This window comes from Balaenoptera physalus (assembly GCF_965194825.1).
Source record: "Balaenoptera physalus genome assembly, chromosome: 12".
Classification (NCBI taxonomy): Eukaryota; Metazoa; Chordata; class Mammalia; order Artiodactyla; family Balaenopteridae; genus Balaenoptera; species Balaenoptera physalus.
This window is the reverse complement of record NC_138897.1, coordinates 61,893,435-61,911,637: the sequence shown is the minus strand read 5'-3', so window position 1 is coordinate 61,911,637 and position 18,203 is coordinate 61,893,435. Positions and strand designations below refer to the sequence as shown.

The 18,203-nt window shown below is 44.3% G+C and overlaps 1 protein-coding gene across 22 annotated transcripts in view; it reads left to right on the top strand.

Moving 5' to 3' along the window:
* Window positions 1–18,203, top strand: part of DLGAP1 (DLG associated protein 1) — an 850,590-nt gene that overhangs the window by 815,008 nt on the left and 17,379 nt on the right. For all 22 annotated transcript variants that reach the window (XM_082418629.1, XM_082418618.1, XM_082418633.1 and 19 more), the window contains one exon: window positions 8,621–9,042. In XM_082418629.1, coding sequence (XP_082274755.1) covers window positions 8,621–9,042 — 422 coding nt within the window. The remainder of the gene's footprint in view (window positions 1–8,620; window positions 9,043–18,203) is intronic.

The following is an 18,203-nucleotide window of genomic DNA, read 5'->3' as shown; positions in this document are numbered from 1 at the left end:
AGTTGCTCCGTATTATTGTCAATATTTGGTATGGTCGGTCTTTTTAATTTTAGAAATGTTAATAGATAACGTGGTATTCTCTCACTGTGGTTTTAATTTGCATTTCCCTAATGCATAATGATGTTGAACATCTTTTCATGAGCTTATTTTCTATCCATATATCTTCTTTAGTGAAATGTCTTTTCAAATCTTTAAAAACAGAGCTGGTTTTATATATATTATTATTGAGTTGTGAGAGTACTTTACCTTCTGGATGCACATTCTTTATCAGACAGGAGATTTGCAAATATTTTCTCCTTGTCTGTGGCTTGTCTTTTCATTCTCTCAGAGTTGAAAAGCAGTAATTCATAATTTTAACAAAGTCCCGTTTTTCTTTTATGGATTGTGCTTTCAGTGTCATATCTAAGAAATCTTTGGCTAATTCAAGGTGACAAAGTTTTTCTATGTTTTCTTCTAGAATGTTTATAGTTTTAGATTTCATGGTCTATGACCTATATTTGAGTTAATTTTTATATATGGTGCAAGGTATGGATAAAATTTTTTGCATATGAATATCCTTTGTACCTTTTCTCAAATATTTATTGATTTATAAAAATGGATATATTTTTGCATTCTCTATGTTGTTCCATTGATCTAAGTGTCCATCTTTATGCCAATGCCACACTGTCTTGACTATTGTAGCTTTATAATAAGTCTTGAAATCAGGTAGTGTAAGACCACCAACTTCCTTGTTTTTAAAGCTCTTTTTTTACAGCTATTTTAGGTCCTGCACACATTCTGTCAGCTTTGCTCACTGATATTTCGTATTTTTCTTGCTGTTGTAAACGGTATTATTTTAATGTCAGCTTCCAATTATCCACTGATGGATCATATAAATACCAGTTTTTTGATATGTAAATCTTCTTTTACAGTTGTTTCAGATAGAAGTGTAAATAAATTCAGTCATTCTTACTCCATCTTGGCCAGAAGCAGAAATCATCACTGTAGGTTTTATTTGTCTTGTAGTTAGGGTAAGCCCTGTCATTTAGCACTATTCTCTGGTTGGAAGGTCATGGAATGTACTGGAATGTATGGAAATCATGGGGAAAGAAAGAGCATTCCAATCAAAGACATCCAAATTAAAAGTAACTTCACCTTTCCATATCTAAAGTTTACAAGTTGGATACAATGAACACCAGTAGCCTCTTTTAGGCATATGTTCTCTGATTCAACATTCCAGCAGTGTTCCCTCAATTTTAAAGTAGCATTACACGCAGATGGAGACTTTTAGTTGAAGGTCTAGGTCCAGTCTCCTGGGTCTTGCCTTTCTGCTTGTTGCCCTATTTCCCAGGTTGCTATATTGTTCGCATAATCTCTAGTTCAGAAACAAGAGATAAATGTGGATAAGTGTGTGGTATGGGTTCTGGCTTCCTGCCCCCATCCCCACTCAAATATCTTTTATAAGGTTAGATATTTATATGTGTTTTGGAACAATTTATAAAGCAATAATTTTTGGTCTTCACAATTGAAAGGGTTAAGGGGAGCTAGAAGCTTTGCAATGGTGTACTTCTGCGTTATTTATTAACATTGTCAAGTTGACAAATCGACATGTCTTTAGTGGTTGTACAGAGAGAAGCTACTGGTCTCACAGCAATTTTCTGGCAAGGAGACTCCAGAATGTTATTTTCCTAGTGTATGTGTATTTAATACTTCCATTTATGTCTTCGTAAACTACTTCTTAACTGTCTGGCCTATTTATCTGGAGCTCATCCAAGTGAGAGTCATTGTTACTGCAAGGACTATTTACCTTCAGAGACCAGGGAATGAGAGGAGAAAACTCATCCCGGAATAAATGGATAGTAAGTCACTCTGTGGCCTTTTCCTCCCTCTTCAACTCCCTCACCCCCACTCCATTCCTTTGTTAAATAGATGAAGTTGGAAAACAGTGAATGTCTAGAGCAGGATGTGCGTGTTTGGAGGTGTGGATATGCAGAGGGAAAGCCAAGATCTTTTCATCTATGTTTCATTTATGGGATGGGGCTGAGAGCAGATGGATATTTTGGTGATTTGCATAATAGCTTCTGGTCTTTCTTATCCCCAATTGGTGGAACCATCTCCTTCTCTCCTATGTTACAAAATAATGCACAGACCTCGAGGACACACTTAATGGTTAGGGGGGTAAATGCTGGCATCAAAATGTGCTTGTGGGGAATTCCCTGGCGGTCCAGTGGTTAGGACTCAGTGCTTTCACTGCCGGGGCCCTGGGTTCAATCCCTCGTGGGGGAACTAAGATCCCGCAAGCCGTACGGTGTGGCAAAAAGGAAAAAATGTGCTTGTGAATGACACTTGCCATGTCAGCAGGTTTGTGAATGCAGAGATTGAGTCACAGGTGTGGAAGGAAAGCACTAGCATCTATTACGAGAGCTGCTCCCCATTTCTAGAAACAATAGCCTACTTTTGATTTTTCACCAAAATTACCTCTATTTCCATACAATTCTGAGTTTTTAACATCTCCCTTGCTTCACACGTTAAAGCTTGTGGCCTCATAACTGGGTGGAACAAGCATGTGGAAAGGGAGCATTGTTTTCTCTTTTAACACCATGTCAACTACTACAAAAGATCTCTTTTGATTGTAAGTGACTTAAATACGTAAACATTTGGGCTTGTAGTGATTTGTGCCTTTTCAACTAAGCAGAATGTTAAAAACAAAAAGCCAAAATGGAGGCAGCATCTTCTGACAGCCAGTTCAGGGACCACAGACTTGGCAAGAACTTCGGCAGTCAAAAACATCCAGCCTTTGCCAACCCAGAAGCTTTGGATCAATCCCACTCCTCACAGCTTCCTTGGAGTATGACAAAGCCTAGCACTCACTCTCCATATTATACTTGACAAACAATCGCATTTCTTTGCCAAGTTAACAATACCATAACCTAGCCAAATAGTTCTTCCAGTACACCTGACTTTTAAAGGTGTGGCATTCATGCAATTCAAATTTCAAAAGTCTGAAACTTGGCATAATTCCTGATATGCCTCATACATCTTTTCTTTCTTTTCTTTCTTTCTTTCTTTCTTTCTTTCTTTCTCTCTCCTTCCTTCCTTCCCTCCTTCCTTCCTTCTTTCCTTCTTTCCTTCCTTCTGTCCTTCTTTCCTTCCTTCTTTCCCTCTTCACTCTTTCCCTCCCTCCATTTCTCCTCCTCCTCCCTCCCTCTTTCTTTCTTTCTTCCTTTTTACATGCTTTTCAAGATAATTTAGTTGGCAAAAAGAAAAATAACCATCTTACTCACAAGCCTATGGCCCCCCTTTGACCCCAAAACAAGACTCAATAACAGAGAATTGTGAGTGAGACTTCTCAGGCTTTTGTTCGTTACCTGGGGTCAGGAGCCATTAAATGACCTAATGTTCTGGTTGCTGAGGGAAAGCCATTCCTTCTGGGGCACAGTCAGCTCAAGGATGTTTTGTTGAGGCTCCCAACCAAAGTTCCCATAGTGACACCCATCAAGGATACAGCACCTGCCCCGCTGGTACTAAGGGGAGAATGGCCAAATGCTGGGCCCTCGCAGACACTATCAGGTGATACCAAGCCTGCTCTCATCACTTTCCATTCCCTCCCTTTCTTTTATTTGACAAATGCATTACAATTATTTGGCCTAGAGAGAGTCTTCATGTAGAAAACCTATTCTAATTTTCTTTGCTTAAAGAGAGCTTCAGGCAAAAGTATGATGAACGAGGAGGGTTTTAAATAACCAATGGATGCTTGTGTTGAGGCAGTTTTACAATCTGTCAATAGGACAGTGCTAACCACATACAAATAAGCAGCAGGACGGTTTCTTCCCACTGAACTTGTGAGCAGGGTTGCATGACATGTAGGTTCCTCTGTGCTCTGTTCTAACTGGGAAGCTTGTCTGACAGAGTGAACCTCTTTGTTAGGAAAAGTCTTAATTCTTGATCTCAATCTCCTCACCCCCCTTGCCTACCTTTTGATCTATCTTTCGTTTTATGTAATGAGACATACTGGATTTTTACATCGGTTAAGTGCCATTTCCCAAGAGACCAAGATGGCGCACTTTTGAAGAAAAGCATTTTCGAATTCCACATATATTCAGCCTTGACAGCAGGCATGGGAAAAATGTCTAAAGAAGTAGAACAGCGTAGGACTGGCGTTTTTTTCTTTGAAACTAGATTTAGCCCTGAAAAGCAACCATTATGTGGATGAGAGGGATGGAGAAGAGAACCAGGAGCCAGAGGATTCTGTAACGGGTGTGACTGAGGGAGTCTCCCTCAGATAAGTTTATGGCTTGAGTCTCAGATAGTTGAACTTGCAGGAACAAAGCATGTGCGTTCTAAAGATATAGACTGTGCTTAGTTTTCATTCATGACTTATTTTGTTTAAATACAGCCCCATCAGACAGGGGGGATGAGAATGGGCCTCCAAGGTTGACCCTCTGTTCACTGATTTGTAATCTGCTGGACAGAAAAGTAGTGCGAGCAGGGCACAAAATCCTCTCATCAGAAATATAAACTCGGGCTTCCCTGGTGGCGCCGTGGTTAAGAATCCGCCTGCCAATGCAGGGGACACAGGTTCGAGCCCTGGTCCGGGAAGATCCCACATGCCGCGGAGCAACTAAGCCCGTGTGCCACAACTACTGAGCCTGCGCTCTAGAGCCCACGAGCCACAACTACTGAGCCCACGTGCCACAACTACTGAAGTCCGCATGCCTAGAGCCCGTGCTCTGCGACAAGAGAAGCCACCGCAATAAGCAGCCTGTGCACCGTAACAAAGAGTAGCCCCGGCTCGCCACAACTAGAGAAAGCCCGCGCGCAGCAACAAAGACCCAATGCAGCCAAAAATAAATAAATAAATAAATAAACAAGAAATATAAACTCGTTTCATAGAAAGAGCACAAAGCAACAGCAGAGGTGAATGCCCACAAGTGCCTTTCCTCTTGCCTTCAGAACAGACAAGGTATTGTACCCCGTAGTGGTTGGTCCAGTCTTTGGTTTCATGGTTTTCTGCTCCTTTGGCCAGAATACTGGCCGGTCCTTTTCAGAAGTTGTAATTATCACACATTTTGCCTTTAGGGCTTCAAGGACCAAAGAAGCTTCAAGACTGGAAATTGTGGGTTTGCAAACAGCAGGCCATGGGGTTCAGCTTTCAGGTTTATACCATCCACCAGCAACTGATCTATTCTCTTCAGAAACACAGAAGTGAACCCAATGACTCCCTCTGTGTTCCTATCAAAACTTTTAAACAACAACAACTTGATTGCACCCTTCACCCAGAAGGAACTCTGCACATGAAAGACATAAAGCGTTTCGTAGAGCAGAACATTCTTTGAAAACTCAGGGTAGAAGAAAGCGCTTGCTTAAGGAACTTAATTGAGAGAAACAGTGTAGCCCGGACAGGGCTGCCTGAGTTCAAAGGCACCGCTTTTAATCCCAAACCATTTTAATTTTACTTAACTTTTCTTTCTTTCTGGGTGACTAACCTGGAAACTTCTACTCATCTCCTGCCAAGTAATTTTTCTGAAGAAGGTGGATACTTTACAAGATTCATATAGCCAGGAGCCCTCTGTCAGGAATGCTGGTGGTACGGTTTTGTGTAGATAAAAACAGAGGCACAAGGAAAGTGGGTCATTGTGATTTGCGTGTGGAACAGACTCGGTCTCTGGCTAGTTTGCTCTGACTGGAAACAATAAGGCGCTGGGCCTTCCTTAAGTTTGGAAATGGAATGCCTCTGGCAGCCCATGATCTTGGAGAGGGGAGCCGAGTGTTTTCGTGGCTGGGATTTTGTGTTAGTGGAACAGGCAGAATGTCAACTGTTGTGAGGAAAGTCAACCAATTCGCACACATGCAGCTGGAGAGAAAGCTCAGCTTCAGATGTCATTTAACGTGTTGGTGGATGAACAAGAAGAAGGCAGAAATGGCCTCTCGCAGCCAAGAAGCCGGTGGTTATTGGAAGAATCGCGGTAGCACAATTGTTCTTGCTTTCACTGCTAGTACAAGGAAGGACATTCTTTCAGACTTTCACACTGAGCGATTTTTCCTATGACCCATTTCAGAGTTAAAGAACTTATAAAATGGCCACGCCTGATACCTTCCACAGAAGTAACTTCTTGCAAACAGCAACAGTGAGATGGGCCAGCCTTTTTTGGCGGGCCTATCTTCATAAAATGAATGGTGAGAATGACAACGTATATTATTGTGATCATCCTAATTATGAACACAGATCAACTGTGCAGTCATTTACTTTCTTGGTATTTATTCTCTAGGGGGAAAACATGGACTGATTAAGATGATTGTACCCTCTCCTTTTTGTGACTTCCAGTCTGTTCATTCTTTATTTTTGAGGGACCAGAATATTAGTATTAATTGGCTCTGATAGAGTGTTCCACGAGAGTTAAGAAAAAAACATATAATCCGGTTTATTAAATGTTGTATGGACATTATTCAGTGCATTCTCCTTTAAGGCTGGCACTATTGAACATTAACTGAAAATCAACTAGCAAATAAACCATCTTAACATGGCATAATCATGAGCCAGTCAAGAAAACATATCACCTCACACCCGTTAGGATGGCTACTATCGAAAAAGTCACAGACGTAGAGAACAAACATATGGATACCAAGGGGGAAGGGGGGGGATGAATTGGGAGATTGGGATTGACATATATACACTATTGATACTATGTATACAATAGATAACTAATGAGAACCTACTGTATAGCACAGGAAACTACTCAGTGCTCTGTGGTGACCTAAATGGGAAAGAAATCCAAAAAAGAGGGGATATACGTATATGTATAGCTGATTCACTGTGCTGTACAGTAGAAACTAACACAATATTGTAAAGCAACTATACTCCAATAAAAATTTTTTAAAAACCAAAAGAAAAGAAAAAGCCAGAAAATCACTGTTGGCAAGGATGTGGAGAAATTGGAAAACATGTATTGCTGGTGGGAAGATAAAATGGTACAACTGCTAGGGAAAACAGCTCCTTAAAAAATTAAAAACAGAATTAGCACATAATTCAAAAATTCTACTTCTGGGTATATACCCAGAAGAATTGAAAGCAGAGTCTCAAAGAGTTATTTGTACACCCATGTTCATAGCAGAATTATTCACAATAGCCAAAAGGTGGAACCAACCCAAATGTCTACTGATGGATGAAAAAATAATTATTATATACATATATAATATCCCATTATATACATATAATGGGATATTATTCAGCCTTAAATAGGAAGGAAATTCCGACATATGCTACAATATGGATGAACCTTGAAGACATCATGCTAAGTGAAATAAGCCAGCGACAGAAAGACACATACTGTATGACTCAACTTACATGAAGGACCTAGAGTAGTCAAATTCAGAGAGACAGAAAGTGGAATTGTGGTTGCCAGAGGCTGGAAGGAAGGGGGAATGGGGAGTTGTTTAACGGGTACAGAGTTTCAACTGGGGAAGATGAAAAGGTTCTGGAGATGGATGGTGGTGATGGTTCTACAACAGTGTGAATGTATTTAACGCCACTGAACCATACACTTAAAAATGGTTAAAATAGTAAATTTTATGTTATGTATATTTCTTCAGAATAAAAAATAAATAAAATATTAGATCAGGAAGTTACCTTAAAAACAAAAGAAGTATAAAGTGGGGGTAACAGATACCTGATGCTGCCTTCAGTAGACATATTCTCTTATATCCTGTTAAATCATCATTTCCTGTCTGCTCTAGGAGCCAATGAAGCTCTCTGGTGGTGTGTTTTAAATTACTTCAGGCCCACACCTTCCCTTGCCCCTTGTCTGAGAAAGAATTCACTGCTCGCCTGTCCTTCCCCACCCCTCCCTCCTTCCATACGTCCTCACCTTTGCGGCAGGGGTCAACAAGAGACATCTAGAACCATTTGGTTGTATGTCCATATAAAATGGTGTCAACAAGTTGTCTTTTATCACCTCGGTAGAAGAACTATGGAGAGGGAAATTAAAGGCGCAGGGAAGGATGATACCGGAAAACTCTAGAACCTTGAGCTGATTTTGCCCCAAAGGCTTTGTATCAAATTATCACGATGATTTCTATGATCAAGAGACAGGTGAAGCCTTCCCAGGGAAAGGAGTTTTAATGTTAAGGGGAGCTTAATGACATTTTAGTTTGCTTTCAGGTAAGAGCTGTCCCTGGGAAATGTGGTTATGTGGGATTCAAGATAGTTTTGGCCCCGGTGGGTTTTTTTTTTTTTTTTTTTTTTTTTCCTCCTCTTGTTTCAAAGGAAATTACGCAGACTAAGAGATAACCGAATTGTTTCCTTACCCCTCACCAAACTTACCCCTCACTGAATGTCAGGATTCAAGCCACTGCCGATTTGGGGAGGAAGTTGAAACCCGGACATCATTCTGGCTTTGAGAGCGGTGCCTGTGGTCCACTTCTAAACCTTCTCTAGATACGCTTTCGTATTCCATATTGAACAGAGATGAGGGCTCTGTGATCTTTACACTAGAGCCAGGGCAATCGATGCGCTGGCGTCAAGGGCTACCTCTGCAGACTGAGAAGATGAGACCCCCTCTTGCACACCCACGAAGAGACGCAGAATGTAGTTCTGCTTCAAGAAACATCCTTGAACTAACACGTCTCTCTGTATCCCTCCAAGCTTCCGCAGGTTCACTCGATCCAACAGCGTGACGACGGCCGTGCAGGCCGACCTGGACTTCCACGATAACCTGGAGAACTCTCTGGAGTCTATAGAGGACAATTCGTGCCCCGGCCCGGTGGCCAGACAGTTCTCCCGGGACGCCAGCACCTCCACGGTCAGCATCCAGGGCTCAGGAAACCACTACCACGCCTGCGCGGCCGACGAGGACTTCGATGCGGATTTCGACCCTTCCATTCTGCCGCCCCCAGACCCCTGGATTGACTCAATCACCGAAGACCCCCTGGAGGCCGTGCAGAGGTCAGTGTGCCACCGGGACGGCCACTGGTTTCTGAAGCTTCTCCAGGCGGAGCGGGACCGCATGGAAGGCTGGTGCCAGCAGATGGAGAGAGAGGAGCGCGAGAACAGCCTGCCCGAGGACAGTAAGTGCGGCGGCGCAGCGCCTGCGCACGCGCCCGGGGTCGGATCCCCGGGGCCGGGGGCGGGGTTGGGGGGGGTGGGGGATGCTTTCGTAGCGCTGGGCAGGCCCTGCAGGTCCCCATCCCAAACGGGAACGTGTGGAAGAGCTGGGCGATTCGGGCCGAGTCCACACGCCCCTGGTGCCCAATAAAGACCCCACCCCCAGGCAGCTGTAACACCTTCTCTCCCTCTGCCTCCGCGACCTGCACCTCCGGACCAACTTGGGGTGGACTCATGCTTCCGACACGGTTTCTCTTCCCCAAGATGCTCCCGCAGTGGTGCTGCTTCTCAGGGAATGAACAGAAATTCTAACTAGTTTCAAGATCCCCAGATACGCGTGCCTTGGGCATTTATAATCTTCCAGGCGTATTACTTTCATTAACATACAGGATTAAAACAAGGCCGGGGGGCTTTCCCTGGTGGCGCAGTGGTTAAGAATCTGCCTGCCAATGCAGAGGACACGGGTTCAAGCCCTGGCCTGGGAAGATCCCACATGCCGCGGAGCAACTAAGCCCGTGAGCCACAATTACTGAGCCTGCGCGTCTGGAGCCTGTGCTCCGCAACAAGAGAGGCCGCGACAGTGAGAGGCCCGCGCACCACGATGAAGAGTGGCATCGCCGCAAATGGAGAAAGCCCTCGCACAGAAACGAAGACCCAACACAGCCAAAAATAAATATAAATAAATAAATAAATTATAAAAAAAAAAAAAAAAAAAAAAAACAAGGCCGGTCGTGTCTAGGCCTGTAGGCGCCAAGCTTATTGACATCCTTAGACCTGGTTAGCCCGCACTTTCCCCCTTAGGTTTTAGGAAGGCAAACCTTCAGCCGCTAAAGCAATTAACCCAATTTAATGGGTTAAAATAAATGATCAAATAAAGGATGGTTAAGTTAAATAAATAACGGAGACCCCGCACACCGTTCTTTTCAGACTTGGCCTTTTAACAACAACGATTCTTTTTGTTTTGTTTTTTTTAATTATTTAATTTATTTATTTTTGGCTGTGTTGGGTCTTCGTTTCTGTGCGAGGGCTTTCTCTAGTTGTGGCAAGCGGGGGCCACCCTTCATCGCGGTGCGCGGGCCTCTCACTATCGCGGTCTCTCTTGTTGCGGAGCACAGGCTCCAGACGCGCAGGCTCAGCAGTTGTGGCTCATGGGCCTAGTTGCTCCGCGGCATGTGGGATCTTCCCAGACCAGGGCTCGAACCCGTGTCCCCTGCATTGGCAGGCAGACTCTCAACCACTGCGCCACCAGGGAAGCCCCAACGATTCCTATTAACAGTTGACAAAGAAGTTGCCAGATTACTGCAGTCCGGTTGCACATTAACAACAATTTTGAAATTGGAATAGAATTTATAATCAGTGTGTATTTCATTGTTGCGTGTTTATTTCCCTCCGAAAAACGATTATTAAATGAATGGTGGATCTTCCAACCGATGATATGTTTGAATCAGAGAAATTCAGTGGTAGGCATCAAAGCCTGCCTTCATTTTTCTGTGGGAACCACCTGGAAGAGTATTATCGTGATGTGGTTTTAGACCTATTTTTTAAATCATTTAACTTTTTATTGTGAACATTTAAAAACACTTACAAAAGTAGAGAGTTTACTGTAATGAACCCCCATATTTCCATCACCCAGCTCAACTACTGGCTGGTCTCATCTTCCCCCCCATGTCATCATTTTTGCCAGAGGACCTTAAAGAAAATCCAACGCAGCCCGTCACTTCACTACGTATCTCTGATAAGGACTTTATGTATATGTACATAACCATCGTGCATTATCATCTCTAACAAAAACAATAATAATTTCTTAATAATTAGATCGAGAGCTTTCTGTAAATCATGTTCAGTTGACTTACTAAGTGAACCAAACTAATCGTGTCAGGGAGCAGCGAGTTTTCCGTAAAGGAAGTACTTTTGTGAGAATGGAGACTGGTAAATGACAGTTTGCAGGTTGTGGGATTTCTGCTCTGTGTCTTGCTCACAGCTCTTCTCTGCTTTTTCTTGCTCCTGACCCCTATCCCCTCACTGACTAACTTATTTGTTGCCTTTCTGAGCAGGTTAAAAAATCCATCAATGGGTTTCTGTAACGTTCCTTTTGTTCTTGCATGTTATGAGTGTAAACAACTTAGCAGTGGAAAAGTAAACCTCCTTGACACTTGACCCAACCGTTGGTGCCACTGCAGGCTCACCCAGGTGTGGATCCACAGGGAGAATATGCTCTGTGCCTAGGTGACAGGGGTGTGAAGAAGCACAGCCCGGCGGCAGTGGGCGGGGGAAGGTTCCAGTAAGAAATTCTTAGCAGTTGCATCTTCTTATTCTCCTTTCCCCGTGGGTATACCCGAAGCCTAGTAGCTTCTCCTGGGAAAAATGCCCATGTCTAAGGAGCAATGGCCTCGGGTGCACAGCTCAACAGGGCAAGCTGTCTTGCAGATTTCAGTTCATTCAATGCATTGATTCGAACTTGTTCTAGCTTCCCTGCTTGGCTTCCAATAAGACCTGGGGAAGCTGCTCATCTGGTGTTCTCTTTTAATCTGATGCTTTCTTCCCATCTGAAACTAGATCTACTTCTCTCAACCCAGCTTTATAATGATGCATGAGGATAGTCATTGTATAAATATGTAGAAAAATCTTCCTTAACACTTAAGGAGCTATGAAAACAAGTCAATGTATTTTGATACAAGCACATATATTTGAAAGGTGAAAATCTTGTTAGAAAATCAGGTTCTCATCCTGTGTTTGAGATGAAAGAGAAGCATATTTGTATCTTACACATGAAGGAACTGCTCACTCATTCACTGTTCCAGAATTTTACTTCAGATGTTATTTGAAATATTGATTTATAAATAGGACTTATAAACCTATTCCATATGAAGGTATTTTGTTATAACAAAATTTGTTCTAATAATAATTTGCTGTCTTTGTACACAAAGGTGCCGCTGTCCCACCATGAATAAGCCGTCTTCTTAAGGACGTTGTCTTTAGAGTAGTGATAAATTTTCTCAGATCTGCCTCTGTTTTACGAGGTTGCTGCCTGAGGGCGGTAGGGGGGTGTGAAGGTCATGGCTGCAGAACAGACAAAGATAACTTAGGGTGGGAGTATTTTTGGTGCTTTGCTTAAAGTATTCAACTGAGTAAATTAATCTTAGATGACAAGTATGCAATGAGACCCGCCGCACTGGGGAGTGAGTCTCCCTCTGTAGTTTGAAACGTATTTCGATATCAGAGCCCCTTTTTTCTAAGTTAAAAAAAAAAAAACATTACACACAACACCAATAAATATAATAGGAAGAACGGTGAAGCTCTTTGGTGAGGGCCTGGAGTCCTATCTGCTCAGCCTCTACCACTCTCTGGACAGAGGTCCCTAGAAACCCTCCCTGCCACCAAAAAAAATCCCAGGATTCCTAGAATACAGTTTGAAAGCCAATGGTCTATAGTGAAAAGTCCAACTTACTAATTTTTTTAAATACAATTTTATAACTTTAGATCAAACAGCTAACACAAAGATCAGAGGTAAATGCCTTTCCTACATGGTTTTTTAAATGTACAAAACTGATTCAGATTAGAAACATCTATTTGTGTAAGCCTATCTAACCTACAAAAATGGCTCTTCCTTCAAGTCTCAGCTTGGGCCTCACCTTCTAGAAGTCTTTGCAGAATGCATCCCTTCAGGCTGAATTGGGTGTGCCTCCCTGGTGCTTCTGTAATAGCCTGCACATTTGTCTAGCAGGTATTTCCAACTTTATTTGATGATAATCTATGTATCTCTCTCCTCCACTGAAAAGTGAGGTCTGAGGACAGAAATTACTCTTGTCTCATTCATCTTCACATCCGCTGCCCCTCTGACGGTTCTTGGCACAGAGTAGGGGATCAGTGAATATGTATTTGAGTCCTGGGACTATCTTGGAAATACTGTTTTACAAAAGTATTTTCCTTGGCAAAGCCTTTCTTCCTAAGTAGTTACAAAATATTCAACAGGTAGCTCACCCGCTATTGTTGCCAAAAGCTGGAAGGGGCGGTCCCTTGCGAGGTAGGGAGCCCTGCTGGTCAGAACGGGGATTTGGCAGGGACATGAGCACCTGCCACAGAAAGGCTAGAAAGGACTTGTGTGTCGGTCAGCTGCATGGGCTAGATGAACCCGTGTGTCCCTTCCAGCTCTTGGGGCACGATTCCATCCCAGAAGCACTTGAAAGCTTTCTCTATCTTTCATGCCCTGGATGGTACAAAACAGAAGCTTCCACCCACTAGCATTCCAGAATTCTAAACAGCGCAGAGGTACACACACGTGCCCGGTCAAAGAGTCGCCAATTTCAAATGAGGCAAATGGAAATCAGTGAGGATCTGATCAGAAAGCCGGGAGGAAGGGAGAATATAAACCCGTGAACGAACACCCATCTTGTCCTCACAATCCCCTGGGCTGTGGGCTATAGGCTTTGACAGGTGTTGTTTTATTTGCCCTCAGAACAGCTCTCTGGCAGTCTCTCGTCCAAGGTCACAGAACACAGAAGCGCCTGATGGAATAGATACAACACGAATAACATTTGACAAGATAATGATACTTCGTGTGTGCTTGGCTGCTCTAAAGCTCTGCATACATATCTGTCCCTGCTTCCTTGGCAACCGCAGTCCTGTTCTGATAAGTGGGCCTGGGGTTGCAGAGGGCCTTTGATTTTACTAATTCTCTCATTTAACCTTCGCTTTTTTTATAAGGGGGGGGGGAGCGGGTAGTAAGGAAGAGGGACCAATCCCGTTTGGCAGGCATAGCCAATGTCTGAGTAACCAGCTTAAAAAAAAAAAAAAAAATCTGTGTACACTCAGAAAAATAGCTTTGATAAATGGGTCAAACGCAGATCTGTCTCTTGGCCCGGCCACCTTATGTGTCCTTTGGGTCCTAGATAGGAAGGTCTCTCTTCAGGGTACATGACGACGGTGGCTCCGTGACAGATCCCTCCCAGGAGAGCTGGTCTTCATCCTCGGTAGGGAAAGATAAGCAGGATAGGGTGGAAGAAAGGAATGAGTCCAACCACACCTGCTTAATTTATTTCGTGGGGCCCCGGAATTATTCCAAATTTTCAATATTTTTAAACGTTTGGTGACTGTGCTTAATGCCTCTGAACGGCCCACTTAAAAACGGTTAAAATGGTAGATCTTACGTACATTTTACCACACACACAAAAATATCCACCCCCACTGCCCCCCCAAAAAAGTCTGCAGCAGCTGAAGGTAGATGGGCCAGGCTTGCTATCTTCACATCCAGAGTTATTCATCATGCTTATAAGAATGTAAGGTATTTTGTTAAATATCTTCCTGAGTTCAAAATACAACATGTCCACTGGCAGGGGTGGGGTGAGAAGTTAGGAAGAGAACTCATCTGCTACATGGGAACCTGAGGTTCAGATCTGGGGCGTGGGGTGGCTGCGATCACCTTTCTCTATCACAGAGTTGAAGAAAAACAAAAAAAGCCATCCAGTCTTCAGGAATTATTCAATGATCACTTATTTTATGCTGCAATCATCCTGATTCTGACTGCTGCTTCCTAGGGATCTTGTTTGTGGCCTTCCAGGACTGGAAAACATTGCTTTCCCCAAAACTGGACAAAGTGCTCCAGGAAGCACAGAGAGGAAACAAGCACTCACAGTCACCCGGTCACCTCCAGCCAGCTTTCCCAAAAGTGCATCTATAAATTCTTTGGGTGTGTGGGTCTATTGTTTTCCCTGCTAAAATAAAAGCAGCGAGAGGACTTTAGTTCTTGGGCGAAACCTTGCTCCCTAACAGTCGATGGTAGGTGTTTGGCTCGATAACAGAAGGGAAATCTGCAGTGAGCGAGGTTTCCTCGCGGCCGCGGCAGCTGACAGAACGTTCCCGCAGCTCTCGGAGTAAACCGATCCGAGCTTGTCTCAGACAATGGGGCCTTGTGTGAAACAGCTGTCTCGGGGAGATGGCTCGGTGCTGTTGGCCGGGGCCTGCCTGTTACAGAGATCCGTCTGGTATTATCTGACTGGGACGAAACGCCCAGATGGAGCGCAGGGCTCCCACCAGGAATGCGGTCCAGCACTGACGGCTCGAAACACGGGCTCGGGTTTCACTGGCCCCAGGATGAAATACTGGTTGATTGTGCTTGGAAATCTAGCAGTGCCTCCTGAATTGTGGACAACTTATTTGTGGAATTTTCAGCCTTTATCTGAAACGAACTGATAAACCCAAAGCGTGTGCGGGATGGAGGCAGATTAATTCCACTTTAATTTTGCCCGGTAATAGCATCCCCGTTAGTGAAACTTGGCCTTGAGTCCCCCAGAAGGCCTGGGCGCCTTGGCAGCGAACATGGGGCTGGTAACGAAACCCGAAATGGGGTTTGCCCGGTTTCAGGTTGAGTTATGGGAAGCTATGCACAGTCATTGCTGCGACCGTTGATGGGTGCCATGCCCAGGCTGGCTCTGCCCAGGGTCTCTGCAGCCTGAGGACTGGTGGGTGGGTGGCAGGCCGACGAGTGCTCTGTGATTTCCTCAGCTCAGTTGCCTCAAGCCTTGTGTGCTTCTAAGCGGGGCAAGGTGGGTGCATCCTAGCTCCTTCCTGTTTTATTCTCATCTTTCTTTTGCAATGACCCTCAAAAGTTCCCTCCCAGGCTTCCCTCATGGCGCAGTGGTTAAGAATCCGCCTGCCAATGCAGGAGACACGGGTTCGAGCCCTGGTCCGGGAAGATCCCACATGCCGCGGAGCAACTAAGCCCGTGCGCCACAACTACTGAGCCTGTGCTCTAGAGCCCACGAGCCACAACTACTGAAGCCTGCACGCCTAGAGCGCGTGCTCCGCAACAAGAGAAGTCACTGCAATGAGAAGCCTGTGCACCACAACAAAGAGTAGCCCCCGCTCGCCGCAACTAGAGAAAGCCCGCGCGCAGCAAGGAAGACCCGACGCAGCCAATACATACATACATACATATATACATAAATAAATAAAATTTATAAAAAAAAAAAAGGTCCCTCCCCATGCCCATGCCCCAAGACACACACACGCACACACGCGCACACACACACACACATGCACACACACTGCATAGTCTCTTTTTTAAGGTCTGGCCAACCTGAAATTAGTGACCAGGAAGTGGCAGGAATGAAAAGAAAACTGTGTGCAATGTGCCTTATGTTTAACCTTCTAGAACGCTGGCTTCATTTTGCTTTGCGCAGCACTGGGCACAAGGAGAAAGGTGTTGGTGCTGGAAGGTCATTTCCGAGCATCCCTTCTGTGGGTGTGTTTCACTGGGAGTGGTCTGAGGCTGAGGGGCGCGGAGGCGTGGAGAGGTGAAGATGGGCAGAGGGAAGGCAGGATGCCCGGAAGCAGCTCTCCAGGTCCCTGGGCCAGTGCTGTTCCCATTATTCCAGACACTTCTGCGTTGCAGAGAGGCAGAGATTGCAGAGAGAGGGCCTGACTCATAGAGCATGGTCCCCGATCGCTTTCTCTAACAATAACCGACAATTTCTGTGAAAGATCATTGCAATGGCCTTCAAATGCAGTATTTAGTCCTTCCATATTCCCAAGGGAAATGTTAACTCATTTCATCTCATTCAGCTTTCAAAGGCTCAAAAACTGTATTTATCTATGTGATGTAGATGCTGTTACTATTTCATGGCTGATGTAAATGGAGATGTGGATCGAAGCGTAACCATCTTTTATGAGTGAGACTCCTGGAGTAGGGACTGGGGAAAAAAAATTAGCTGAATTTTTGAAAACTTGCTCTTCACAAACAAAATAATATTTCCCCCATGGTTTAGCCCCGTGGAAGCTCTGGTTTTAGTCCGTGGGATAATTTCTACTGGAGAATTCTATTCTTTATTCATTAGCTTTTAATAAATTCATAAATTCATCATTCTTTGTTCATTTAAGTTTTGACTCCTTTAAGGGGGGGAAAAAAATTGCTCTTGTTACATTCAGAGCAGCCCTTGTCAGCCAGGAGTGAAACAGATCCATGTTTTCTGTGGAGACCTTTTTATTGACAACAGCTCTGGATCACAAATGTATTTGAGAAGCAGCTGGGCAGTTGGTTGGAGAAATTCTTTTCCACGAGGACAAACTCGTGAATAAAAATGTCTCCACTTGGATAATCCCGACTTGAAATCACACAGATTTGGTCTGACAAATCCACATGACTTTGGAGTAAGTGGGTGGATCCACTTTTTAAAAAATTCCTTTTTCCTCCTCATTCCTAAAGTCTACGACATTCCCCCGGGGTGGGGGGAGGGAGGCCAGGTGAGTAAAAAGTCAAAAGTTGAGGATAAGGAGGTTTAATTCACCCACAAACTCGTTCAACTTTTCCCAAATGGCTTGATTCTTCCAGCCTGAGTAAGCACAACTAGTATTATAAACAGAAAACCAAGAGGAAGAATAGCCCCACCAAGACTATCTTAGCTAATTAATCAGTCAAGACTGTAAGGAAAAAGTGGTGCTAGGCACGGTAAAACCTTAAAGAAGCAGAATCTTAGGCCTGGAATCTTGCCATTAATTAATTTTTCTGGTTAACGTAGAGTTTATTGATGAGTCAGTTCACTTCAAAACTTCTTCCAACAGGATAATTGCGAGTTACATCAGCACAGTCTATGCCATGCCTGCTTATAAAGTCAGACATATAAATAGATGGTGCTGGAAAGAATGTGGAGAGGGCAGAGACAGAGCTGTGCATGGGAATTTGAGGAGCAAAGCGAGGGAGAGGTGAAATGGGATAGGCCTTTCTGGAGGATGCACACCTGCGCACAGGGGGCGGGGCCAGTGTGGGGGCGGGGCCAGTGTGGGGCGGGGCCAGTGTGGGAGCCAAGGCAGGAGGCACCCCAGCTCAGTGTTTAGCCTGAGCAAAGGCACTGCGGAGAGACCAGCTTTTGGATTTGGGAAACTGAGGGCCCAGGGCACTGAGGGAGTGGGCAGAGGTGAGGCTGGACAGGTGGGCCATTGAAGGGAATTTCCCGCTTATCCCAGGGATGATAGGGGAGCATGGAAAAGTTTTAAGCGTGAGAATTATATGAGATAAGAAGACCCTCCAGTTAATAGGACCAAACCTCCCAACTGGCAATGGAGGGAGAACATTCATGCTGTGGAAGGGGTGATGGAGCCTTGTAGCCCTAATCGTAAGCAACCAGGGACT